We start from the raw sequence: 10,000 nt of genomic DNA, 5'->3' as shown, positions 1-10,000 counted from the left end.
GAGAGTTCACCTACTTGCAGAATCTGTCATTGCAATTTAGGCAGCACTTTGTCCTCAGTTATCGTAAGACCCTGAGTGTAGGCCTGGTCAAAGTCTTTGACCCTATGACCACCCACACAGTAGTCGCATACTTAACCAATTGACCATATTGATTTCGTATAATTCTCAGCATTGGATTTGAATGACATGTACAGTGCAACTCACAATGGAGGCTAATGCAAGGGAATCTATAAATTTCATTAAATTTTGTACAGTCTTTTTAATATAATATTTCCCTGCATTAGCCTCCATTGCAAGCTAGTTCCAGTCCAATACTGAGAATACGAATATGGTCTATTGAACCAACTGGTTGGTGGTTATATTATTAGCTACAGACTGCAACATCAGTCAAATGTATTCCTGACTTGACGGTACATACATGTAAAATGTGGGAAACCTGGCAAGCACTTGTAAGAAACATCTCCATGGCAGTTGATGTGCAGACAAAATTTTTGGAACACAGAGAGTTCAAGTGTCGATCACCTCAAAAAGCATTTCTGTTACGACATTAATTCTCTGAACCTGTCCCAAAATTATATAATCAATTGGTTGCTTAACAAAGTTTGTTATTCTATGTCACTCTGTTGAAGATTCTTAAAAGTTAAACAGGTAATATAATTTGTTATTGATCTACAAAAGTGGCCTCCCACACAGTCCACTCTGATGGATTTGTCACGCATTCCTCCCCTGCTGAAACAAGCCAGAATTTATGTAGACCAATCACAACGGACTTCCAGATTCTGGAAGTGCACTTTAGACCCTGAGAAAACGGCAAGAAGATGGGCTTTGTGTGTTGGGCATTTAAAATCGCTGACTTAAATTCCTATCAAAGAGAAACTGGATCGCATAAATTTCACGCTTTAGCTTAGATGTTTGCAGCTCTTCACAGAATGAGCACGGTAGAATTTGTATGGTTGGAACATTTTGCTCCTGTGTGATTCAAACCTATTTGTGGTGTTCGCTTGGGATTGTCATATCATATTTACATTACTTTCCGCGCTACTTCAGTGGAGTTGTTTCGTTTGAATAACCCCATTTCTTGTAGTCCTCCGGTTGAACTGATTTTTGCTTTATTTTTCAAATCAAAGAAACAACAGTACAAACGATTGGTTCACAACACAAAAACATTAAATCAATTTTAAGAGACGATCATTGCCAAAAGCAGCCTGAAATTTTCAAGCTAAAACATAACAGATTTATTTCAAGCTTTCTTTTCATTACTGTTCTAGTTGCATTCATTGCTTCTGAAGGTAATGGTCCTCGTGCAGTTCACATACACTCACAGTACTTTAAAATTTGTATTCGTATTTAATATATTTCCAAGGTGCTTTCAATAATTATTTACTGGTAACTAGGAGATGAAACGACCCCATAACCTTGCTAAGCACTCACATTTTGACTCATGAGAGTGCAAAAGCATGACCCACCGAGAACAAAATTAATGTTCCTGAGGATTAATTTGATGTTGCTCGACAAAACAAAGCATGTCGAACCTGGGCTTGGTTGTAGGGAGGAGGGGGTGGCTGCTAGGGTGCAATATTGAGGGCGTAGTCTGTAAAGTAACCCATGTTTTTAACATTCTCAACCCTTTTTGTCCATGATTGTCGCTGGTTTAAATTTTGTCTCTGACACAGCTTTCCTGTCTGCATTCCAAATGCCCTCTTTAAAGTATCAATAAATCTTGTATTTGGAGTTTAACTGTCAATTGCCAAACACTGATATGAGAGTTCAACAGAAAGGCAGTCTTTACTTTGTGAACATCTCTTCCCCATTTATTTGCAGCCATTTCTTTTCAACCTTCAAACTCTAACTCCCGATAACAGAAACAATGGAGAGGTGCTTGTATAAAGTTAAACACACCTTAATGAAATAACACAGTAAAGCATAATATTTAAAGTTCAATAATTTCTATATATTTGTGTGTATGTTGCAGGTCATTTTGTTCCCCAGGTTAATTTGGTTCCAAACCAGGTCAATTTATTTCAACCTAGGTCAACTTGTTTCAAGCTACAATGTACAATACCAGACATATTGAGTTGGAACACTTTATAGCAAATGGTCTAGAATCATTATGTTACCAGATCCGCTTAGCTTATACCACATCCCCCTATCCCCAATTCAATGTTGTGTGAGAATTTTTTGGGTGACTGCTAGTAGTTGTGAAAATCAACATTGGAGGAGGGGCGAAATGGGGGTGGGTGTTCCAACAAATGTGACAAGTATTGTAGGTTGAAACAAATTGACCTGAAGGTACAATTTGACTTGCAACATAATTATACTTTAGTAAAGAAAGTGACGTGGAAAATCTAATTTGAGTTTGAGTCGTATTCAATCCAAATTGATACCAACCTTATGCAAAATTGCTGTTCCCATCGCTTGCAAGAACTCATTTGTCTTTTCGGGTTCATGACCTGCAACAATTTTGGATGGACGTACAGAGAGCTGTCCATTTATCATGCCTGTGATGAGAGAAATTTTGGGGTAAGAAGTAATCCCACTTTTGCAGATACATGCACAACTAGGGGATCAAGTCTCATATCATTTGGTGGTTTTCCACGAGAGGGTAATTTAAGTAAAACTGTTTCAAAAAAATAGTAACTTTAAGAGCTATGAATAACAAAAGACACGGTTGATTTTATGTTTAAAGTCTTGTGAAACTCCTTCAAGAGCCATTTGACATCTTCACTCATTTTAATGCTGCAAACACGAAATTGTTTGGAAGGTGGGATGGAGAATACATGTATATGTGTGTTGTAGAGTGAGATTTTGATGCTGTTGGTTCTGAAATGCTGATCATAACAGAATTGTATGACAAAGTTCTCCCACAATATTATTAAGATATACCACACACACACTTGAAAAAGTTACAATAAGACAGGAAACCAAAATTAGATACATGGACACATTTGCAATTGAACAACATGTTTTCTCATTTCTTTATTTACATTATTACGAATGACTACTTCTATGAAGTGTCAAAAAAGAAACGTATACATGTATATCTGAAGAATCCAAGGTATACATGTATCGATATCTATAAAACTGCTTGTCTGTCGGCAGATAATTCAAGCAGAAAAACAAAGAAAATATACGTCAAATGTTCTATCTTAATGCTGAATTCACCGAATGAGAAAGAAACCAGTTCACAACACTTTTATTAAATTGCGTTAAATAAATTTGCAGATAATTTACGAGATCTCGACGAGGCGACAGTTGTTTGTCCAGATTTTGTCCTTTAAACCACTGTAAACCTGGGAATACAGATTTTCATAATTGCTACACAGTAGAATTCCCTTTTTTAGCCTTGATAATTAATATTTCAAAGGTTTTAACCACAAAAATGGTTTTGAACGAAGAAACCCTCCAGGCGAGTGTTACTATTGTAACTAAGCAACACACAACAGGATCCATATTTTCTTCCTTACCTACAACATCAATCGCTTTCTGAAGAAAGCTGATCTTAGCTTCTTTTTCCTACGAGAGAGTGAAACACTTGTTTGAATACAAAGTATAGAGTAATAAGTAAAAATAAAAATCATCCGGAAAGTTTGAAAACGTTTCGCTTCAACGAAGCACATTATTACCTTGACATTGGCCGAGTTCATTTCATCGGCTGTGTACAAGCCTTTGAGAAATCCAGTATTTTTGACGACCTGAAATTTTGCGCATTAGCAAAAGTATAAAGAAAATGTTCACTTCAGGGAAACATAATACTAATCAAAAGCAGCATAGGGCACCTCAGTGATGATGTCATGAAGAAATCGGAATGGAGGCTTGCTCAGCAGTTTCTCCGTTAGGGGAGGTTTCTTTATAACCTTTCCTAGCGTATCTTGTGTTTTCTTCACTATTTTGGGATCCATGAACTACTGCGTTTTGGTACGACGTTAACAAAATGATCCCTATTTGCAGGAAATCGAATGAAGCCGTAAATTACTTTCCAGCTGCATTCGCGGCCATTGGGAATGTAACACACATCCCAGAATGCATATCGGTTATATCGGGATATTCGCGGGAAAAATCCCGATTAGTAATTTTTGCCTTCGAACGTCAAGAATGACTTTTTCTCCGTTGAGATGATCAGTTTGAAGTAATCTTCCCTTTCTTTAAGTTTTTTTTTATATCAGCATGTTCATTTTATAGTGTATTTAATCCAAAATACAGAAATGGAGTTGTTTTTTTAATGCTAAGAAGCGTGTTGTTGTCATTAAACTGTTGTCATTTCGTCAGAATTTAGGAAAGACACTTTATTTATAACAGCGTAAAAGATTATCAATGCAGTTATATAGACAAGAGCTCATCATAGCCAAAAATTTTATGGAGCGTTACCCCACCCCACTCAGTGACCTTCCTCCCTTCGCGTTACTTTGTAACCTTTCCTTCCTTCTTTCGAACAACCGAGCTAAGGGAAAATGGCGGTGGTTTTTTTGACGTGAAAGCCAAAACCAGCGGTCGAATTTGCACCCATCGCAGCCCCCAAGCTTTCGTTTTTGAAAGATATTGAAATGCTTGGAGCGTAGTTGTAAAATTCGTGTCGTTCTGTCAATCTAGACCATGGATTTTTCAGAAATACACGAAGGTAAGTTTTGAAATCAACGAAGCTTTGCACTCCCTCGTGGTCCGTCGACAGTGGGACAGTTTTATAAGATTCTTATGAACCACCTTTTTGTTTTTTAAATGGAATTGAATGATCTTACGACGCCAATAGAAACAGTTTAGTTTCAGGATAATTTTACGATGCAGTTCTCTAAATAATTTGCATCTTGACGATTGGTTATTCTGTAGCGAGCGTGGAATCGCCGTGCATGAGAAAGAGACTTAAAAGATGTTCAAATATATCGAAACTTCTTAAGTTGAATTGATTTAATTTGCCCAGATGGATTGTTTTGATAACTGCTCCCGCCTACAGCAGTTTCCAAGGTGTCACTCACATCTCATGCTTACAAGAGAATGAAAAATTTTTAAGTCCTAAGAAAAGTATGGAAATGTTATTCAAGGCAAGGAATGGTTCAAATTTTGGAAATCAATGTGCTGGTATATTTAGTTGGCAATATGGGTTGGTTATGGTTTTTCATTCTTTGTGTGCTGTGGGTACAGGGTTCGGCCACCAAAATGAGAGAATTCTTGAATTTCCAGAATTGTCCCAGAGCAGAGGAGCACTGACGGAATTGAACCGTACATAATAACTTAAGCACAGAATCAACGGCAGAAGAATCTCAAACATTTTTATCAGCCGGTTTCCTATTTGGAGTAACAATGTATGGTACATGTACAGTGTCATAGAAGAATGGCAATCATTATTTACATGCGGACCAATAAAAAACACTTCCTCCCCGGCAGTCAAAGAATATTGCAAAAACTTCTGTTACTGCTTATTTGTGCTTGCAAAGTTGCAGCTTTGATGTGTAGTGATTCAACTTTGCATGGATGATACATGTAGTTATTTGCATCGAAACTTATTTTACGTTTTGTTTCAAAAATAGATGAACTAGGAAGTCTTGGAGTAGATTTTGGTAAGTGTTGCTATAATTAATAGTGATCTTTGATTATCATTCATAATTACACAAGTTAGTATCATTGTACTTTAGAACAGGTACATATATGTGTGACCCTGGATGGCCAAAAGAGCATAAGACTTAAATGGGTTTCCTTAGGTAATCTGAAAAAGAGGGTTACGTTGATAATACTCAGATCAATCTTTATTCATAGGAAGTTTAAATTATTAAATCATGGTTGAAAGAAAGTCAAATTACATGTAACCTGTCACTTATGATCAGATGAACATTGGATGTTTTTCAGGTTCGTTTTTACCGATGGATAGAGTACCAGGCAAAAGTAAGTTGATAGTCCAAATTGGAATCTGAACAAGGATTGATTATTAAGAATAGTGCCAAATGATCAGAAGTCTTGTTTCAAAAGAGACTTAATCCTTTTCTACATACTGTAATGTGACTCTCTGGATTCACAGAACTGAAGGATTTATGATCATTCGTACATGTTTGGATTTATGGAAAAGTATACCATGCATGTAGTCAGGAGAGGAACTTCTGCACTGTTTTTGTAAACCTTAAATCCTGCAGTACATTCAGTTAAGCAGACAAATCAAGGAAAGATAGTTAATTTTTCAAAATACTGAACAAGGCTCACTATCATTCCTTCAAATTCTGATCATCATCTCCCTTCAAGATTAATTTTCATTTAATTTCTCCTTAGGGAAATACCCAAATTATTTCCTGATTCCCCTTGAAAGCAAGGTTAAAAAATTATACTGATATTCCATACACGAAAGGGACTTTCAAGTTATTTTTGCCTGGTACTGAATGTGTCTTGCTATGATTATTAGCATGGTTTACACCAGTTCCCGGATCTGAAACAAGGGAATAATTTTCTATGAGGTATCCACTGTGTATGATGGTTGGAGGGTTCTGTTGTTGTCTTTAAGAGAGTGGCGAAGTCTGTAATGCAATATACTACATGTACCTTTGGTAGTATTTCAGATACAAGGCGGACGCAGTCATGAGATGCACCTTAAACTTTCAAACTTGACGGCAATTTTTATGTCACAAACTGAAAATCTCATCAAAATACTGGGTTATAAGACGTATCTCAAATAGAGGAATATGGTACAACTCATCGTTAGTTATGCTCTCAACTGAAGATTATACATGTACAATGTAGTTTAAGTTAAGAACAATGGCAGAAGGAAATTCAACTAGAAGTTAGAGAAAACCTTCAATCCTGCTGTTATTAGTACTTTCTTGAGGGTCTTTTTGTTGTACAATGTACAATGCTAAGAATTGAAGGCCATTATTATGAACATTGGTGTGAGGCCACCATTTTGGGATCACAGTAAGGGGAAGACTAGGAGGAGTTAAACATACAAGATGGTGGCAAAGGATGGAAGAACCCATCCCTGCACAAGTTTTGTTGCAAGAAGATACTCGGCTATACGACGCACCTTGAGTTTAGATCACATTTGGGGTCAACAAGCAATTTCTTTGAGAAAAAATGCTGTGCCTTATAACCAAGAAACTACAGTAAATTATTATTTCTCTGTTCTAGGTTTACAAAAATTCTTTGTGGTGATTGATTAATAGTGATAAAATTACTTGTAACCTGAAGATTTGCATTGTATATTACATTCTCTTGTCAGAAATTGAAAATCTTGACTTGAAGTACATGTACATATAATTTATTACTTTATTTGCGCAGCCTGTGGGAACCTGTTGTGTTAAGGCCGGTGGTACGATTTGTTGGAGCCCAAATCTTGCATGTATTTTTATGAAGAACTGATTCATGGAAATGAAAATCAGTCCAATCCAAAAAATCTGTTGTAATGCAACAGCTTTTTTGAAGTCGGGCTGAAACTCCAAGAAAAACCGCCATGCCAATCAAAGGGTATGCAAGTGGGTAATGTGCGTACATTGTATTAAAGTAAAGCGTTCAAAATGGCAGATACTAAAAGAACAACACGAAGATTTTTTGAGGAAAAATTACTTGATAGAGTTGGGAGGGAGGAGGACTAATATGGGGATGGGAATGGAGGTTACTGGTAAATGCATAAAAAAGCAAACGATGCATCAGAGACAGTACTTGCTGAAAGAGTATTGTCAAAGTGTTTTGTTAAATTAGGTATTTTCTTTTCAATTGTACTATTTTAATTACAATGGTGTTTCTTCATGTAAACGGAGAAAGAATAAAGGAATGTGAAAATAGGTCCTTATGTTGGTGGATTCTTGTTTGCCCATTAACAGGTTTCACCACAAACATTGTGGGGTCATGGAACATCGTTACAGTGCTTTTCACAAAACTTTGGACAGGTGGTTTGCGGAGTTCGTTGGAAATTCCCAAAGTTCATTTTGAACTTGGGCATTTCATTACGTAACTGTCAATCAAATGGCAAACTTTGAAACAAACTTGGGAATTTAGTGCCATACTTTGTGGGGATGTGGCAAAGTTGAGATTAGGAATTTTGATTGGTTAGTCCCACTGTAGTCCTCACCACCTAAGACTTGTCAAAAAAGTACATTGTCCATCAGTAGCTGCGCAAGCTGCTAAATAGAGAATGTGTTTTAATTACCGTTTATTTTCATTTTCAAGAGTTGATAATTCCTTCAGAATGAGGCTGATCAACGCATGCAACGTCTACGTGTCATTTTCAGGCAAACAAATGTCATCCTCTACCAGTTCTTTTTGGATTTTACTGCAGTAAATTCTGGGCTTTGTGGTTTTACAAAACTCAATATAACAGTCCTGTATCTGCATCATCAGCTTGTGCTGACCAAGTTTTGTTTTTTCCTTTGTTGGCTTCAATATTTCCTCTACGAACGAAATCATCAACAATGTTGGTAACGGTTTGTTTTGGAAGTCTCAGTTCCTGTCCTATTTGAGATGGTCCTTTCCATTCCAAGCAGGTTTCAATAATTTTCTGCCAAGCAAAACTTGGAATTGCCTTTCCTTGCATGGTGAAGGCACTCATTTCAAAACAACAGCAGAGAGCAGTGGGGAAATTACTTTGCCACATTCCCACAAACCTTAGCACAAAATTCCCAAGTTCATTTCAAAGTTTGATGTTTAATTGACAGTTGTGTAATGAGATTCTCAAGTTCAAAGCGAACTTTGGGAATTTAAAATGAACTTAGCAAACCACCTGTCGAAGTTTTGTCAAACGCACTGTAATATTTTTGCTGAGAGTGTACACTAACCGTGCAAGGACAGTACACTTAGTTTAATGTCCTCCCCACATCTCTCTCTCTTCATGTATGTGTGGGATTGCAAATATATGTATTAAGGAGCTTGCTTAATTTTGATAAATGTCACAAACTGTTCCATTAAGTTAAAGGTTCAGCCATATATTCGCAACACTAGAGTGCTGTTGTACTGAAGGGGGCACTGACATTAAATATTTTTTTATTGCATGTATTTCTAGACTAAACTGATGTTAAAGGGGCTAGGTCACGCTGTTTTCGGTAATTTTGTTTAATTTTGTTAGTTATGAGCTCTAAACGTCAAATTGGCAGAGCAAGAGTCTTTCATTTGCAAAATCACGGCCACATAACAACTGAGAATGATTTTCCAGCTGTTTAAATGACATTTTGATATAGACTGATATAACTTTGAAAAAAGGTGGGCCGACATTTCTCAAATTTACCCAAATGCAATCCATTTAAATCCTCCCCAGTTTTGTCCATCCTTGTCCCTTCTTCGCTTTCCTGTGTTTTGTTTGAGTTCTTCTATAGTTTTGAGCCGTTATTTTGTTATTTCAGTTAATTCTATGACCATTTGATCTATGCTGAAATTGCGTGACCTAGCCCCATTAAAGTTAGCTTGGAGATTATTAAATGCAATAAAAATGATTATTCTGGACATATCTGCACCCTTTTTTCTACCTTTCCCTATCATGGCTTATCCATACAGATTCAAGTTAAAGTTCACATTTAGTAATACAACTTTATTGTCCTACAGAACACGGAATGCGGGGTCCTGCACCACCTTTCAGACATCATGGTCCACATCCGTTTCCTCCGTTTGGTCCTGGAGGTCCACATGGACCTCGCATGCCACCAGGTGGACACATGCCCAGACACCCTGGTCCTATGATGATGGGGCCCCCAGGACCTCATCCACGTGGACCCCCCGGGCCCATGATGCGTGGTCACATGCCTGGACCTCATGGTCCACCGGGTCCAATGGTAATGCCACCAGGACACATGCGACCTAGGATGCCAATGGGAGAGCCAGATGGCCCTCACATGTGGGGTGATAGAAACAGGGGAAGGAGACCTGGGAAGCAGCTCCCTCAGCGGCAACAGAGCAAGGAAAGTCCTAAGGAGTCCAAACCCTCAAAAGTGGAAACCACCAATGTGAAGTGAGCAACTATTATTCTTCTCATATTCTTTTGCAACTACATGTACTACGATGTTACAAGACAGTTTCATGATATTCAAACTCTCCTTGAACATTT

General features: G+C 37.5%; 2 protein-coding genes across 4 annotated transcripts in view; one reads left to right on the top strand and one right to left on the bottom strand.

Annotated features, from left to right (window-relative positions):
- The window catches only part of LOC138013242 (TRAF3-interacting protein 1-like), a 24,923-nt gene extending 20,901 nt beyond the window's left edge, over positions 1-4,022 (bottom strand). Inside the window, exons 1-4 of one of the 2 annotated variants that reach the window (XM_068860265.1) lie at positions 3,777-4,022; positions 3,624-3,692; positions 3,465-3,513; positions 2,389-2,498 (exon numbers count right to left, since the gene is read on the bottom strand). In XM_068860265.1, the coding sequence (XP_068716366.1) occupies positions 2,389-2,498; positions 3,465-3,513; positions 3,624-3,692; positions 3,777-3,899 (351 nt within the window). In that variant the 5' untranslated portion in view covers positions 3,900-4,022. The remainder of the gene's footprint in view (positions 1-2,388; positions 2,499-3,464; positions 3,514-3,623; positions 3,693-3,776) is intronic. The other variant, XM_068860264.1, reaches the window with a different exon arrangement.
- A 417-nt stretch (positions 4,023-4,439) lies between these two features.
- LOC137969000 (collagen alpha-1(V) chain-like) overlaps positions 4,440-10,000 on the top strand; it is a 34,324-nt gene continuing 28,763 nt past the window's right edge. Inside the window, exons 1-4 of one of the 2 annotated variants that reach the window (XM_068815509.1) lie at positions 4,440-4,615; positions 5,520-5,549; positions 5,836-5,871; positions 9,502-9,904. In XM_068815509.1, coding sequence (XP_068671610.1) covers positions 4,591-4,615; positions 5,520-5,549; positions 5,836-5,871; positions 9,502-9,904 — 494 coding nt within the window. In that variant the 5' untranslated portion in view covers positions 4,440-4,590. The remainder of the gene's footprint in view (positions 4,616-5,519; positions 5,550-5,835; positions 5,872-9,501; positions 9,905-10,000) is intronic. The other variant, XM_068815510.1, reaches the window with a different exon arrangement.

This window comes from Montipora foliosa, chromosome 8, assembly GCF_036669935.1.
Source record: "Montipora foliosa isolate CH-2021 chromosome 8, ASM3666993v2, whole genome shotgun sequence".
Lineage (NCBI taxonomy): Eukaryota > Metazoa > Cnidaria > Anthozoa > Scleractinia > Acroporidae > Montipora > Montipora foliosa.
Note: the sequence above shows the minus strand (reverse complement) of the source record. Positions and strands in the feature narration are given on the sequence as shown.